We start from the raw sequence: 17,786 nt of genomic DNA on the forward strand, positions 1-17,786 counted from the left end.
AACTAAGCATAAGAGAACCATACTCGGAATGGTTGGATTTTGGATTGTGCACATCATCTTACAATCTAATTCAAAAATCACTCTACTATAGCCTAGTAAAGCTATCTATTCAAGCCCTTTATAGAGCCCCCAAGCTTCTGCTTCAGCAGCCGTGTAACTTCCATTTTCATCATGAAAACGCAGCAACAAAAACTCCTTTATCATCTCTGAGACAAGCTCCCATGCTCACCTTGTTGTCATGAATGAAAACTGCTGCATCTATATTGCATTTGAGGTATATATGAAGCGGTGGTGTTTGCCTCCAAGCTTGAATCGTGTTATTTGCACGATGAATAAACTGCATAATAGTTTCTATTTTATTTTTCCACAGCTTCATGTTTCTTTTCCTCCATAAACTCCAAACCATCATTGCAAATGTGATTAATTGATCCTCATTGAAGCTGCAATATGTTAGTAAAGAATTCTTTAAAACCATCAGCTAGTAACATTTGTTGTTCCATCTGAGACCATAAATTTTGTTGTCTCCAACAAGCAATACGTACTATCTTTACAACGTAAGAATATAAGGGCCCATTATATTTAGTATATGTTTGAAACATAACACAATGTACTTGATAAACATTGTTAGGTAGACAATCTCTTCCAAGTCTCCACATAAAATGTTTCATCTTGGGAGGAATTGCGAGAGCCCATAACTTGTTCCACTCACCGTTGATTCTCCATTCACTTCTATCTATCATAATATCCACACAAACATGATAGGCGCTTTTTACCGAGTACACCTTTCTTATTATACCACCATAAAACCGCATCTTGTATAGACCTCGAGGAAGGAGAGGTATACACCTTGCATGTTTTATGAGTGGTGTACGAATCATTTTGATTGTATAGCTAGATAGTTTTTGGTATGGTTTTTTCGTATTGGATGGAGTACTATTTGTACTTTTTCTTTAGAAGTGGATTGAGTACCACGTATACTTTTTTCTAATTCGTTTTTTATATATAAATATCATTTTGCCATTCAAATTTTTTTTTTAAGAATTTCTGTAGCATCTCTGTCATTAAAATTTGTTTGTAGAATTGGGGATTCATAGGGATAAGGAAATACACATAAGATTTTCCCCTAATTAACTATTATTAGAAAACCAGTTAGAAACAATATTAATTGATTTAATTGGAACCTTGGAGTGTGCTCCTCCTTGAAGTCTCAGGTTTGATTCCTTCTGGTGTCAATTTGAATGAGTTAATTTAGCTTCTTCAAAAATATTTTAATTAACTTAATTATTAGATAACGCGTGTCGATTCAATTGATCATATGAAATCATTTATGGCCTTGTGCCATATATCATGTATGAAATTATTAGTGGACTTAGGACCACGTTTATGAATAAAATGTTTAAGTCATGCATGTTTGTAGATGACAATAGACGAGTTGTTTCATACATCAATTTAACTTATGGTTGGAATTTCAAACAAGATGAGCCTATTTTTGTGTTCTAAGCCCTGAAAAATGGGAATTTAGCCCACTTGCTAGATTTCCTAAGACTACTCCCCCGCAAGTTATCTGTAAAATCAACTCAGATAAATGTGTATCACACATCCAGTGGCGGAGCTAGCCCGAAAAATTGGGGCGGGCCGCTACAAATATAAATCGAATATGCAAAAGAAATTACTAAAAGAATGACATATCATATTGAGAGTCTGTCTAGTATGAATATCTCAGAAATAGTCAAAAGGTGGACCATTAACATGTTTATTAAATAAATTTTAAAAATATATTATGAAATATATTTTATGTCAAATGTGTAAACTTCACACTTTTTAATTAGTTTTTTTATTTATGTTTATAATATTATATGCATCTCTCTAACAAAAATTTAAATTTTTTTAACAAAAGATTGATCAAACATGAATTTTTATGCACAAACTCTATTTTAAATAAAAATTTGAGTACTTTTTCTCCAAAAAAATATACTTGAATACTTCGAAAAAATAAATTACACATTTTAAGACATCTATAAATTATTAAAAAATAAACCATTAGAAGGGATGTTTAAAAAAATAAATTAAAAAGTATACTTGAATCATTTGAATTCTGGGACGTAAAACAAGCGGGGGTTTGAAACCCCCGGAAAATGAAAACCTGTTAAAGAATATTGGAGTTTATAGTTTGAAACCCCCACAAAAAAAATTTAACTACACAGACTATTTAGCAGGGGTTTATAACCGCCGCTAAATAGTATACCTATGAAAAAAAAATTAAAAATTCTGGGGCGGGCCATGGCCCTGTCCAGCCCATGAAGGGCTCCCTAGAGCTGTCAAAATGGGCTAGCCCGAATGGGCCGGCCCGCCAAGCCCGATTTTTTCCCGGGCTCGGGCCTTGAAATTCCAAGCCCGAATTATTTTCGGGCTTTTTAGCCCGGCCCGACAAAGCCTGATTAAAATATGGGCTAGCCCGAATGGGCCGCGGGCGGCCCGCAAGCCCGAAAAAATTAAAATTAAAAATAAAATAAAATATAAATATAAAGGGGGCTGCTAACTTAGACCCAGTTGGGTCTAAGTTAGCAAGGTGCACCTTTTCAGTTGGACAAAAATACCCATTTTTTTAATTTTTGAAAGAATAGAGCAACAGGGGCATTTCTGTAATTTACCCAACAGTACACGCGCCCCCACCTTCTTTTCCCACCCCCCAGGACACGTGGCAGCTCCTGATTGAACAAAAATCACGCGCGTGCATCACACGCGCCGACAGGCGCGCGTGGGTGAAGGCTGACGCGGAGAGAGAAACCTTTTTGAAAAGGCAAGGCCACGTGTCACGCTATTATTGGCTGCGTTAATTTTTTTCCATTTAATACTTTAAACTCGATTATTTCATCGTAAATTTATTTTTTATTTTTTATTTTTTATACCAAAATTCATAATTTTTTTTTCTCTACAAATAGAGACTTGGTTCGTTTGATTTGGACACAGAAAAAAAAACCCAATTTTTCACTACCTTAATCTCATTTTTCACTACCTTACATCAACTCACTGAAACCATTCTACCAGGAAAATGGTTTCAGAGTACAAATCTCTGAAACCATTCTACAAGCTAAATGGTTTCAGAAGCAAATAACTAATAATCAACTTACTGAAACCATTCTACCAGCAAAATGGTTTCAGATTACAACTCTCTGAAACCATTGTACCAGATAAATGGTTTCAGAAGCAAACACAATTAATAAATTACTCACTGAAACCATTCTACCAGTAAAATGGTTTCAGAATACAACTATGTGCAACCATTCTACAAGCTAAATGGTTTCAGAAGCAAATAACTAATAATCAACTTACTGAAACCATTCTACCAGCAAAATGGTTTCAGATTACAACTCTCTGAAACCATTGTACCAGATAAATGGTTTCAGAAGCAAACACAATTAATAAATTACTCATTGAAACCATTCTACCAGTAAAATGGTTTCAGAATACAACTATGTGCAACCATTCTACCAGTAAAATGGTTTCAGAAGCAAACATTAGTTTTTAATTACCGTTTTATCTCATTTAATTAACTAAAAATAGTTTCAGGTCTCCAAAAATTTCATAAAATATACCAAAAGTTCCAGAATATTATCTACTATTTTCCTGGTATAATGGTTTCAGTGAGTTGGTTGAGTGGTGCGTGTTAAATTACAACACACAAGTAACGTATTTAGTAGACAAAAAATGAGATTAAGGTAGTGAAAAATTGCGTTTTTTTTTCGGTGTCCAAATCAAACGAACCAAGTCTCTATTTGTAGACAAAAAAAAATTATGAATTTTGGTATAAAAATAAAAAATTAATTTACAACGAAATAATTGAGTTCAAAGTATTAAATGAACAAAAATCACGCCCAGCCAACCATTGTGTGACACGTGTCCTACTTTTAAAAAGCAAATTTTTCTCTCTCCAGGTTGTAATCCAGTGTGGCGCAGGCGCTGGAATCTGATGGATCAGGATGATCTGGGCTGTCTGATTGATCAGACAGTCTTGATGAGATCAAATCTTGGCTGTCTGATGGAAATCAACGGTCTGTAACCATGGTCCTTCGGTACGCGTGCGACACTGGATCCGCGTCTATTAATGGTTTCAGAAGGTGGGGCGCGTGTATATGGTTGGTAAAATTACAGAAATGCCCCTGTTGCTCTATTCTTTCAAAAATTAAAAGAATGGGTATTTTGGTCCAATTGAAAAGGTGCACCTTGCTAACTTAGACCTAACTAGGGTCTAAGTTAGAAAACCCCAAATATAAATATAAATAATTTGTTTCGGATGATTTGAAATTAGTTTGTAATATAAATTATAAAATACCGTCCGCTACTTAGCAGGAGTAAAAATAGGGCACACAAGAAACTCGTAGGTAGCGGATGAGTAAAAATAGGACGCGCGAGAAACTCGTACGTAGGGGATGAATAAAAATAGGGTGCGCGAGAAACTCGTACGTAGAGGATAAGTAAAAATAGGGCGCGCGAGAAAGTCGTAGGTAGCGGATGAGTAAAAATATGACGCGCGAGAAACTCGTAAGTAGCGGATGCGTAAAAATAGGGCGCGAGAAACTCGTAGGTAGTGGATGAGTAAAAATAGGGCGCGCGAGAAACTCGTACATAGTGGATGAATAAAAATAGGGCGCGCGAGAAACTCGTAGTAGCGGATGAGTAAAAATAGGGCGCGCGAGAAAGTCCTAGGTAGCGGATGAGTAAAAATATGACGCGCGAGAAACTCGTAAGTAGCGGATGCGTAAAAATAGGGCGCGAGAAACTCGTAGGTAGTGGATGAGTAAAAATAGGGCGCGCGAGAAACTCGTAGATAGGGGATGAGTAAAAATACGGCGCGCGCGAATTATATAATATTTATAGCGGATGAGTAAAAAATAGGACACACGAGAATTATTAATGCTATTTATATAGTTGAGTTTGAGCACTAAAAGTAAAAAAAAAATTAAAAAAAGATAAACCGGGCCGCCCGAAAGCCCGACTACCAGTACCGGGCCGGGCTCGGGCACTAATTTTGGTAGCCCGTTTTTTATCCGGACTTTTTAGCCTGGCCCGACGAAGCCCGAAGCCCGACCGGGCCGGCCCGAAATTGGCCGGGCCGCCCGTTTTGACAGCTCTCCGCCCCTGCACACATCATGTGATTATTATTGAATTATATATGCTTATGAAATAATATATTTAGATGATCAACTGAGAGCCAGGTTCCCCATGACTACTAACTCACTAGATAGATGGAATCGCTGAGATGAAGTTATTGTCTTACTCTTCACATTTTGATTTCGGATAAACAGGTTGAAAGAGACAGAGGTAAGAAGGAGATGACAATTGAAGCTGATGCTTGAATAATATTAGAGACTATGTTGTTTAGTTTCCTTCCTTGTTGGATTAATCTGTCTAGATTCCCTTGGTTGACCTTTCGTTGTGTACTTGTAACTCCAGTTCTTGTATTAAATGTTTAAATTTTTAAGTACTTGCATTATTCTGAAACTTTAAATTTTTAAGTACTTGCATTTTTTTTTCCTATAAAACAATATATTTTTAGTTCCTACAAAATTATCCTGAAAGAATTGGTCACTCCTAATACGAAATATGTGAAATTATTCTTCAACTTATATATGTGAAATTATTCCTTAGCAAGTATACATGCTATTTGGTTTTAAATGAGATTCCTCCTGCTTCTTTGCTCTCAACTGTGTTTCTTTGATTAGAGAAATTTGTTGGATCATAAAATATTATCTGTAGGATCCGTTTGTTGTCGCGGTTGCAGATTTCAATTTGATCGTGGTTTTTTTTTTTTATCTTGTAAAATGTTGCTAGTTTCATTTATTTATTTTATTATGTTAATTACTCGAGGAATTTTTTTTTTGTGTCATCTTGCTGTTATTTTCCTTGCACCTTGAAACCTTTGCCAAGATCGTGTTTTCAATATTTTTTTTGTTTATTTCTTAAGTGTTTAAAAGTTTTGGTTGAAATATTTTTGAATTTTTAGTAAAAAAGACATACATGAATTCAACATTTGATCGAAAACAAATATCATTGGTTTTCTTTTTACAAAAAAGGCACTCGTTAATTGTCCGTAATTTATTTTGTTTTATTAAAATTATCTAGATTAATAAAAAATAAAATAATCATTCAGTCAAAATGAAATGAAATATAATCATGGCTTTGTTGTAATTGTTTTTACGAAAAACGGATCAAACGTCCAATACAAAACAAACTAGGATGAAGCTGATCATGTTGTATCAAAAATTAGTCATAAGAGCAAAATGAAGAAGTTACAAATAATAACTTAAAATTATGCAGCTAGTTTAGTTCCATTTGTTCGATAATTCGGTCATGGTTTGGTTTTTCGTCGGTGGACTCACAAAATTAGATGGTTACCATTTTATTCAGTTACTTATTCATTAGATGGTCTTAGTGCGCGACGATCTTTCTTACAACTCATTTGTCTCTTATGTGGGTGGGTTGCGTGGAACAAAAGAAATCAGAGACTATTCAGAAATTCAAAGTGTTCGCTACCTTAACTGTTGGACAAGGTCAAATTATATTCATATCGGTGGTTAAAGACATTGAACTTTAATTTAGTTTCAAACTTTCATAGTTGGTAGCCGAGCCCGTTTACTTTTTTTTTACCAAAAGAAATGGATATTCATTCACTCCAGTAATCGATAGAGTACATCGGATGCAAATATAAATTCAACATCGCTAAAAATAAAAAGGATGCATCTGCGAACAAACTCACCACATCCAAGTTAATAACATACACACCGGCAAAATGCCTAAAATAATATGATAAAATTAAAGTTACCGGAATGTCCATGCTTCCGGATCTATAACGTTGATGCTCAAATCATTGATGAAATCTTCAATTGATTGAAGTTGATTTTTCAATATGAACTGAACGAACACCGCAACAAGACGGGAAATCAACAATCTTCTATTTTTATCATTTTTTGCAGATAATTTGGTCCCTCTATTTTAAAATATGACAGTTTTAATTTAGTCTTCCTATCATAATTTTTAACTATAAATTGGCGACGTGATTTGTTTTAAACGACGTGACATATGATCTGATGATGAAAAAATACCAATATCGATGAAATTGTAAGAAAAATCATTCATGAAGTTAATTTAAAACATGTTGTATCACCATATTTCAAACAAAATATGTGTTGAGGGGACCAAAAACATCAAATTTGAAAATAGGGGGACCAATTCCGAAAAATGGTGAAAACGTGGGACCAAAACTGCAATTAAGAAAGGAAAAAACTTTAAAAAATCATAAAAAAAACAAGAGGGCTAAGATCATGATTAGAGGTGTACACTCCTATAAAGTTTAAGGAATATTTAATGACATTTGCTTTTGATATTTAAGATAATTGAATTATATTTGAAATTATATTTCAATTCAAAGTTTATAATGACACAATTATTTTACGTAACCCTAGGATGAAAATGGGTAGGGTATAATATATAAATATTTTTTATTTAGGTCATTTTTTTTTAAATTTTATCCAATTTCACGGCATTCCACGGACTTTTGTTCTTTGACACGGCTTGGTTTTTTTTTCCTTTTCTTTAATGTTCATTTTCTATAGGGATCATCTAAAAAGTAACGTGTTTTAAATGGACTCTATGACTAACATAAATGTTATGAGTCAATTTTTTTCATCTATTCATCTATCACGTAAAGGAGCTGGATGAAATAAAAGTTTCACGTTAGAGACGTTCATAAATGAACGTGAACTATAACCGTTAGCCTTTCAAGCTAACGACGCGGGCTCGATTTTCTTCTACCCACTTATATCCTATTTTCTATTTGTTCTATTCGAATATATCTTTTTCTAATACAGAATAGATTTGATTACTAAATATAAAATGAATTTGATTAATAAATTTAGATTCAGCCCGAGACCATTCACCCAAGTATTTTTTCTATAAATAATGTTAGTTGTTAATATTACAATGTTATATTAATTTTTTTCTCCTTAACCCTGAACCATTCGCCGAAGTATAATGTGACGCCAACAGTGTTCAAATTAATGCATCAGCTGGGTTTGCATTTGTCCACAGCAGAAAATTCTCACAGGAAGTTTTTGGTGGTAAACGTTTGCCCCTCTTGTCATGTACCCCCAAAACTGTGTTAAAATCACGAACGGAAATCTAAGGACTGATGTATTATTTTAATTTGTTTATTTATTTTTGAAATTGTGAAATTTATCTAACAAATAAATCATATATTCTCAAAAATCTTGTATGCAATTTCTATTAATTTATATATTTTAGGTATGTAATTTAATATTAAATCTTTAGTTTTATATTTCAATAAATTATGATCAATTTTGTATATTATATTTCATTAAATTCTGGATTTTTAATTTTTTTTAAAATATTTTTTTGGTACATCTCGATTTATAAATTTTTTTGAATCATAAATAGAAATACACCATAACAAGAGTCATATATTTTTTTTTGTTGATGAGTCATGTTTCTTTTGGCACCTTTTATTTTGTCTTTTTTTTTGTGACATATTAAAATATAAAATTGAGATATATTCAATGGTGTTTTGTGGTTGTAGCACCCTAGCTACACCACCTTTTGTTTAAAAAAATAAAATAAAATTGAGATATATTTATTATTAAAAAATTGAAAAACTCTAGAATTAAAGTTTGAAATTTAATTATTTTTTTTAAAATAAATTGAAATTTATGTTGATCATATATACAAATTTTAATATTCAAATTAATATTGTAACAAAAAAAATTCCCACGAGAAATTTTATTCGTCTTGTTCTTGTAATTATTTTTATACTACTACTACTAACATTTTTTTTTGAAGCATACTACTACTAACATAAATAATAAGAATATAGAGTTATAACACAAGCAATATATAAAAAAATAATAACATTTTTTTAGGAAGACAATATATATTATGTCAAATACAAATATTTTTATTTTCTTTTTTATGTATATATAAATGGATTGGTTTTCTGACTTTTCTCTATTAAGGGAGCGCTTTCCTTTTAAATTTTTACCGGAATTAAAAAAATAGGGGATGTAAAGCCAATCATATTCATATCATATCATATCATATACTACTAAAAAAAGACAAATTCTAAACTAGGGAATTAAATTGTTATAGGGTATTTTTATTTATGGAAGTATTTTTCTCTTTCCACCATTAGATTTAAAATAATGGCTAAGATTAATTGTTGAGAGAGATTGAGACAAATAGAAATTGAGAGATCCAAATCCGACGTACTGTAAAATATTTTAATTTTCCTAAAAACTATTTTACAATTGAGTTTAATTGATATGCACCGACAGTGTAAAATAGTTTTGCACAATCGTCCAATAAACAACCATTATTGGGTGGAGTGGGGTGATGTGGCGAAAAACATGATTGGTATTGGTTGACAGTGTGAAATTATTTTACACCGTCGATGCATATCAATTAAATCCTTTAAAATTTTATAGCTTTTCCGTGTTTTAAGTCAGTAAAGTCAAAAAGAAAAGTATCATACATTGCAACATTAACACTTTGAATTTTGAATAAGACAAGTAATAAATGGTTACCAAAAAAAAAGTAGCAAATGAACAAATCAATCATCAATGTTTCATTACTACAAAATCAATCAGAACTAATTTAAAAATTGCTCAAAATTTGCTAAATCTAGTAACACAATATAAAATCTCCAAATCAATTGAGTTTTTGAATTTCAATCATAAACAAATAATCAATTGGAGTAATTAAGAGCTTGACTAGGCCATTGAAAGTGCTCCATCTCCATGTTGTTACCCTGTGGTAGTGGCAAAGAACTTAAGTTGGATTCAGCTTCAAATTGTTGATTTTGGAATTTATAATAAGCAATTTGAGTTTGGATTTTGGCCAACTCAACTTCTGTTTCATGGATTTGTTGATACAATTTAGAGATAATCCCAACACATCCATAAACCGGATCTTGAATCCTACATTGTGCTTCTAAATACAAAGTATTTGCAGCTTGCTCTCTTACACAATAAGGCAATTGCTGCAAAATTAAAATTTTACAAGGTGGTGATTATCTTAAAAAATGCAAATTATATAACATATAATAATAATAATAACATTTTTAACAACTTTAATGTGACCTTGGTTCAAAATAAAAATAGTTCATAACAAATTTTTTTTTTCAACTTTTATATTCTTTCAACGCTATAATATTATGTTATTACATTCTAATAATATTAATACAGTGATTATAATAATTTGGAAGCATAGAAAAAACATTTATTAATTTTTAAAAATACACATTATTTGTTATTCTTTCTACAAAACTTTTTAAAATAAGTTGATGTAAAATGATGTTTTGCACATATCAATCTATATATAAAAAAATGCGTCTAATAGTATGCTCAAATGATTGTGATTTGTGACCAATAAAGATTTTCCCAATAATACATAGTACTAGATACTAAATATATGAATATATTGTTATTAGTAAAAGAATTTAATAAATTATTATAAGTACCTGAAGCATTTTTCCAACATTACTACCACCATAGATTCGATGAACAGAAGCAAATTTTTGAGGATCATTGGGAGGGAAATAGGGAGAGAAAATGCAATCAGAAGGGCACCTTCTTCTTTGACTCTTGCAAGCTGCACACCTACCATAAATCATGATGTCAAAATCAAAATCTTAATTTGTATAAAGAATAAAAATCCAAAGAAAGATTTTTGCTCTTGTAAAGAGAAGGAAATCTTGCACAAAATTTGATGAATTATTTGCCTAAAGATGAATATTTGTATTGTAGATACTAGGTTTATTAAGGAAATCCCAACGGCTATATTACAATGTTGAAGATGGAAAGTTTTGTGCATAAAGAGTGTGAAAGAATTTTGGGCATGCATCAAGGCAATAAACAAGAATGGCAAGTAATAACTTATACTTATGCTCACACCATATTTGTTACTCATTCTAATAAATTTTAAATTCAATCGTTCCATATGAATTTAGTTTAGTTGGCAGAATTTAGTTTAGTTGGCAAGAACATTACATTATACAGGAGGTCGGAGTTCGAACCTTGATCATCCAATTTATCAATCTTAAGAGTAGAATTTCTAGCAGTTAGGCTACTTGACCAAAAAAAATTTAAATGCAATCGAACTGTTTAAAATATGATATGAATAACTGTTTCGAACAAATGAATTCAATGAACAATCTTCTTCCGAATCACACTAAAGATCTATGAAGTTTTCTCTCCCGACCCCCCCCAATTCTTTTATACCCCCCGAAAATCCCATTTTGCCCCTTGCGGTATAAAATTTTTTTGCCAAACGACTTCGGTTTTTAGAAACCGCAGGCCTAGGACTTCGGTTAATATATAACCCGATCGCTGAAAGACTTCGGTGAACGTTAACCGAAGTGTTTCTGTATATAAATACTCTGCTGTCACTTCTTATTCTACACAAAACGAAATTTCAAAAAGGTTACGGAAAGAAGAACGATTTTTGACGCATTTGAGGCTTGAAATCAAGATTGAAGCATCATCTAATGGATTCAACACGCACCAAAGCACAAAACTCAGGTAACCACCGATTTAAATTCGTTTTTTCTTGCTATCATAGGCTCTGTTTTTCGCAGGTGTTCTGACAGTAACCCTTCGGGGAATATAAACCGAAGTCAAGTTATGTGACCTTCGGTTTATACGAACCGAAATGTTGATCCTCTGCGTTAGGCTTAGGCTTGGCTTGACTTCATATTGACTTATAAACTGTACTTCATATTGACTTGGCTTTATTTTGGCTTCATATTGACTTCATAGTGTCCTATGTGTTTAATTAGTGTTGTAATAGGATTGTAAATATTATGTGTGGTTGATTGATTGTTTTTTCATTTGCGTATGCTGTAGTTACGGAAGGCGAAATTAACGAAGTTGTCGAAGTTAGGCGACCTGTTGTGCTTGGCCTTTTTGCAACGGCCATTGTTCCATCTGGTCAACCAAGAAGTCCTCCTAATGTGCCGCAACCGATAGAAATTGACACATCGTCTCATTTTGCGGCTGATAGGGAAGAGAACGACAGAGATGAGTTGATCAAATGGGCTCGAAGCGTGTCGCAAAGTTTAAGGTTCGCAATTATAGTTAGGCGATCCGATTCGGGCGAGAAGAGAAAGGCTCAATTGGTGTTAGAGTGTGAACGTAGTGGGAAGTATGTTCCAGCCAAGAAGAAGTTGAAATCCGATACCTCCGGAACAAGAAAATGTGAATGTCCTTTCCGACTCCGTGGGTAGGCATGGCAATGGGTACCCGCGGGTACGGTTTTTACCTTCCCCGTTCCCCATACCCGAATCATTGATAAATACCCGTTCCCCGCCCATTACCCGACGGGGATGAAAAATTGAACCCAAACCCCGTCCCAAATGGGTTCGGGTTTACCCAAATGGGTTCGGGTATCCCCGAACCTTGCCCTGTCCTGCTGAACCTTTCCCGAACCCAAAATTTTCCCGAACACTGACATACATACAATACAAAAAATTTCAAATAATAAAGTACAAACCAAAATTTTAATGCATTAAACATACAAATGAAATGATATTCCAAAATATCAAACCAAAATTATCAAAACCATAAATGAAACATAGCAATATAAGATGTGTAGAACTTGAAAAGTTTGGAATGGAATTGAGAGAGAAGGAATCATTACTGCTTGTTGGGAAGTGAAATTATTGGAAGTGAGAAAGAGAATTAGGTGGAGGTGGGAAGTGGCAAAGACGTGAAGTGAGAATTGGGAAGCGAGAAGATGAGTTATATGATTTGTGACATTTTAAATAAATAGGGGTAATATAGTAATTTTATATAAACGGGCGGGTTCGGGGACAGGTTCGGGGTGGGTACAAATATCTCCGTTACCCGCCCCATCCCCATGTTTTGTAATCGGGGAAAACCCAAACCCGAACCCAAACCCAGTCAAATCGGTTTTTCCCCGTCAAATTCGGGGTGGGTTCGGGCGGGTACCCGCGGGTACGGGTTCTGTTGCCATGCCTATCCGTGGGTATTACAACAAGGCAACAAAACTATGGCGTTTGACTGTTGTCAACGGTATGCATAACCACGAGTTGGACAAAGGGCTTGAAGGGCATCTCGTGGCGGGGCGTTTGAAACCGCAAGAGAAGGATTTTATGGACGAGATGACAAGGAATGCGGTGGCTCCAAAAAACATATTGTCCACATTAAAGGAGAGAGATCCGGAAAACAAGACCTCTGCAAAGCAAGTGTACAACGCTCGTCATAGGTACAGAGTTAAAATGAGGGCGTCCATGACTGAGATGCAACACTTATGCAAGAAGCTTGATGATAACAAGTACTACTACAAGTATCGGACGGTTGTTGAAAATGGAGTAGAACATCTTCAAGATATATTCTTTGCACATCCGAGGTCCATAACTTTATTGAACTCTTTTCATACTGTGCTGATGATGGACTCCACATACAAAACCAGCAAGTACAAAATGCCGCTGTTTGAGATAGTCGGATTCACTTCGACCGAGAAGACATTCAACGTTGCTTTTGTCTGGCTCAGTAACGAAAAGGAAGACAACTTTATATGGGCTCTGCAACAACTACGTTGTTTGTTAAGGAGTGAGACAAATTTGCCGAAGGTTATCTTGACGGATCGAGATTTAGCTTTGATGAATGCTATTCCGGCTGTGTTTCCAGAAGCGGCGGCGTTGGTTTGTCGGTTCCATGTTAAGAAGAATGTGAGGACCAAGGCAACCGAGCTGGTCAAGGTGAGGGATGGGGAAAAGGTCAAGGCGGCGGACATGAGGGAAAGAGTCTGTTTGGCGTTCGAGGATGTGTTAGATTCGTCTACTGAGGCCGAGTATACTGAAAATGTTATGGCTTTTAGGAAGTTATGTGAGAGGTGGCCAAAATTTGTTCGGTACGTTGAAGAGACAATTTTGGACACCGACAAAGAGAAGCTCGTGAGTGCATGGGTGGACAAGTATATGCACATGGGCAACCATACGACAAATAGAGTCGAAAGCGCACACGGTGTTTTGAAAAGTTACTTGACCGACGGTCTCGGTGATTTGGTGAAGGGTTGGGAATCGATTCACAGAATGTTAGGCAATCAATTCACCCAAGTGCAAACTGAATTTGGCCAGAACATGTCTGTGTATGGACACACATACCGGAAGAAAACACTTTACTCGACTTTGATGTTTAAAGTCTCTAGACGTGCAATGAGATACATCCACACTGAATCAAAAAGAGTCGAGTTTACTGGTATGGATAACATGAAGTGTGGTTGTCTGATGAGGACTAACTACGGGCTGCCATGTGCGTGTTTGATTGCCAAGAAACTGCACCACAATAGGCCTATTAGACTCGATGAGGTTTACAAACATTGGAAGATAATTTATTTCCAAGATGAAGAAGTTGGTGGCGACGTCGAGGACGATTATGCGTGTACGACCGAGTGGCAAGCAATTCAGGTGCGTGTTTATTAAAGGCATAATACACATATTTTACGATTTTACGATCATTATGCGTTGGTTTTTAATTTTTAATGGCATATTTTTTTTTTGTTTGTTTTAGGAACGATTGAGGACAGCTGATGTAAGCATGAAAAATGAGATCCGAGATCAACTCCGCAAGATTGCGTATCCTACAACCACCGATGTGGAGCCTCCGACCACAAATGTAAAATCAAAAGGGGCTAAAAAGAAAAAGGTGGTCCGTGGAACAAGATCCACCAGCAGAGATAAGTCTCGATGGGAGCATGTTGAAGAATATTTCACGGAGACACAAGCGTCGCAATCGTCAAAGCCGTCTCCGTCAATTCCGTCCCACTCAAGGCCATCATCATCACAACCTACCGCATCAAACCCTATGCCTACGGTGTCTGAAGCTCCGCTCACTGTGTCCAACCCATTGCCACTAACCTCATCATCTCAAATTTTTGGAATTAACCACATGCCAAAATTCATGCATCCCTTCATTGAAGATATCATCAACGTGGACGGCGACGGCTATTGTGGTTACCGTGCCGTTGCATTGGCTCAGAGAGGCAACGAAGATGATTTTGAACTGATACGGTGCAACATGAGCAGGGAGTTGCGATTGAATAAGGATATGTATGTTGCTATATTTGGTTGCGAGGAGCGTTACCAATATATCTGTGATGCACTACTCCCACCCCCGAGGACGAGACAACTTACTAGTATTAGGAATAGTGTTGCACCGATGGATAAATGGTTCACGTTGCCGGATATGGGACATATCGTGGCCACCATATTGGATAGAGTAGTTGTTCAGCTCTCCATACTTCAAAACGGCCCTTGTGAAACTTTTTTCCCATTGCGTTCCATTCCGTCACCAAACCCGTCTTCAAGGGTTATTTGCCTTGGCGCGTTACCGGATCACTATGTTTTGGTAAAGCTTAAAGTTGGGTGTCCGATACCCAAATCAAACAAATCGTGGAAGCAATATTGTGCTAAACAAAGTTTGGGCTGGGAAGCTTCATTCACATCTGCGCAGCATAAGTTCGAGGAGATGATGAGCACCGAGAACGTTGTCACCGTCAAAACAGTTGGTGCAGGCAGTAGAGAAACTCCGTTGGTGATTGACTGATCATTTGGCCTATTTTGATGTATTTTATGTTGTTATACATTTTGATGTAACGAACATCCATTTTGTAATGAAATGATTCGAGATGTAATGACATCCATTTTGTTATGAAACATATTGGAGTGATTTGGTGTTGTTTAATTGTTTGTGTCGATATAATGATATTGGTGTTTGAAATAATTTTAATGTTGTATACTTGTATGAAATTCTTTTCCAATATGAATGTGTCTGGATGAACAGCATTAACAATGGATTTCGCGTGGATGTCATTCCATGGAAGGTCGTGAGTTACAATATCATTGGTTGTCATGAAAATATATTTCGGTAAATAGGTACCGGAATTTACCCAGATTTCGGTAAATATCTGCCGAACCAGCCTATTTCCAGTGAACAACCGAAATTTTCGGTAGATTGGTACCGAAGTATGCTGTTATTCCGGCAAATAGTTACCGAACTAAATATTTCGGTAAACATCTGCCGAATCCTACAAATTCCAGTGAACCACTGAAATTTTCGGTAGATTGGTACCGAAATAAGGGGATATGACAGTCAACTTCGGTGAATATTAACCGAACGCATAAACTTCGGGGAATGCGAACCGAAATGTGTTTAAATTTTCAACTGTTTACTGGGGGTATAAAAGAAAACTGGGGGGTAGAAAAGATGTAAGCATATGCCTAAAAACTTGTTAAAAATCATATAAATAACTTAATCGATACGAACCCGTCAAATAATTTATAGTTGTGATTACACCGACACTTTTTGTGGTCGAGATTGGACCGACAATTTTTATTTTTTATTTTTTATTTTTTTTGTGGTCAAGATTACACCGACATTTAGTTGTGGTTAAAATTACACCGACGAAATTATGTGGCCGTAATTAGATTGAATGTAGTATATGTAACGACCCAAAATTTAGTATTCGTTATTTAATTATTTTATTACGCGAGGGCGTGATTTATAATTAAATTATTAAGCGGCGAATAATCATTTAGCGCAAACGTAAGTTAATGAGCGAGAAGTTATGTTGTTTGGGCCTTTGGGCGTGGGATAGGCATTGGGCCTAAGCCAAGTGGGCTTGGATCCATGAGAACAATGGGAGCTCTATAAGTAGCATAAGTTTGGGTGAATAGTCTCATAAGTTACAAATCCATGAGAAGTTCAAGAGCTTAGCTAGGGCAAGGAGCTCGTGGGAGAGAAAGAGAAGAGCAAGCTTGTGGATTCGTCGAGCTAAGGTACGAGAGTTAGATTACATATTCGTGAGTGATTCGAAAGAGGGGAGGATGTCGATTCCTCCATTCCCAAACTCTTTCCACTCTATTTTCTTGTGGGTTTTGTGGGTGATTTTCTTAATGGAAAATGGATTCTTTTGATCCTAACATGTGTAGTGAACTCATGGTAGATGAGGTAAACAACTTTGGGGAGTTGAAAGTGGGTATATGTAGATGTTTGATCAATGATTTGCATGTTTTGTTAAACTTGCTTAAAATGCAAGAAATTGGTATGAATTTGTAAGTGTGACGTATGTGGGTGTTTGTGAGTGTTAATTAATGTTCATAGATACCATATATGTTTGAATTAGCTGTTTATAAGAATTTATAACATGTCTAGATGGATTTTTGAGTTGATTCAATGTTAAACCGCCTTATTGAAACTCAAGAACAGATATTTTTCTGGTGTAGTTCGCTAAGCGACCAGGAGTTCGCTGTAGCGAACATGTTCGCTGAAGCTCGCCAATGCTCGCCATGAGCAGGTGACTTCCTGGTGAGGTTCGCCATGTCTCGCTGAGGCTTCGCTTAGCGAAGGCCTCTGTGACAGCAATTTTTGTTGATGTTTGTAAGTGTAATTAGGCACTTGTAACATGGTTTAAGGGTATCCTTACATGATTGTTGATACATGTTGATACTGTTAATGCTTATTGTTAATCGTTATGTTATTGATAAACGTGTATGCAATAAGTTGTAGTTCAAAGTGAGTATGTATATGTTTTAGCATTAATTTGCAATGATAAGAGAATGATGTATGTTTTATGACATAAGTGTTAATGAAACCTTGTGTGTATAAAAATGAGTATGCAGATAATTATCATGTGAATAATTATGATTTGAGTGATAGGATATTGTGTTATCCTAATGTGTTAGATGTTGGAATTGT

The 17,786-nt window shown here is 35.2% G+C and overlaps 2 protein-coding genes across 2 annotated transcripts; one reads left to right on the forward strand and one right to left on the reverse strand.

Annotated features, from left to right (window-relative positions):
- Window positions 1-9,754: 9,754 nt before the first annotated feature.
- LOC123905977 (LOB domain-containing protein 24-like) lies at window positions 9,755-10,681 on the reverse strand. The gene is made up of 2 exons (XM_045955798.1): window positions 10,529-10,681; window positions 9,755-10,048 (listed from the first exon to the last, which is right to left on the reverse strand). The coding sequence occupies exons 1-2, from the start codon at window positions 10,679-10,681 to the stop codon at window positions 9,755-9,757; spliced, it is 447 nt and encodes a 148-aa protein (XP_045811754.1).
- A 2,358-nt stretch (window positions 10,682-13,039) lies between these two features.
- LOC123896256 (PKS-NRPS hybrid synthetase cheA-like) lies at window positions 13,040-15,635 on the forward strand. Its single transcript, XM_045946670.1, has 2 exons — window positions 13,040-14,497; window positions 14,601-15,635. The coding sequence occupies exons 1-2, from the start codon at window positions 13,040-13,042 to the stop codon at window positions 15,633-15,635; spliced, it is 2,493 nt and encodes an 830-aa protein (XP_045802626.1).
- Window positions 15,636-17,786: the final 2,151 nt, after the last annotated feature.

This window comes from Trifolium pratense, linkage group LG1 (assembly GCF_020283565.1).
Source record: "Trifolium pratense cultivar HEN17-A07 linkage group LG1, ARS_RC_1.1, whole genome shotgun sequence".
Classification (NCBI taxonomy): Eukaryota; Viridiplantae; Streptophyta; class Magnoliopsida; order Fabales; family Fabaceae; genus Trifolium; species Trifolium pratense.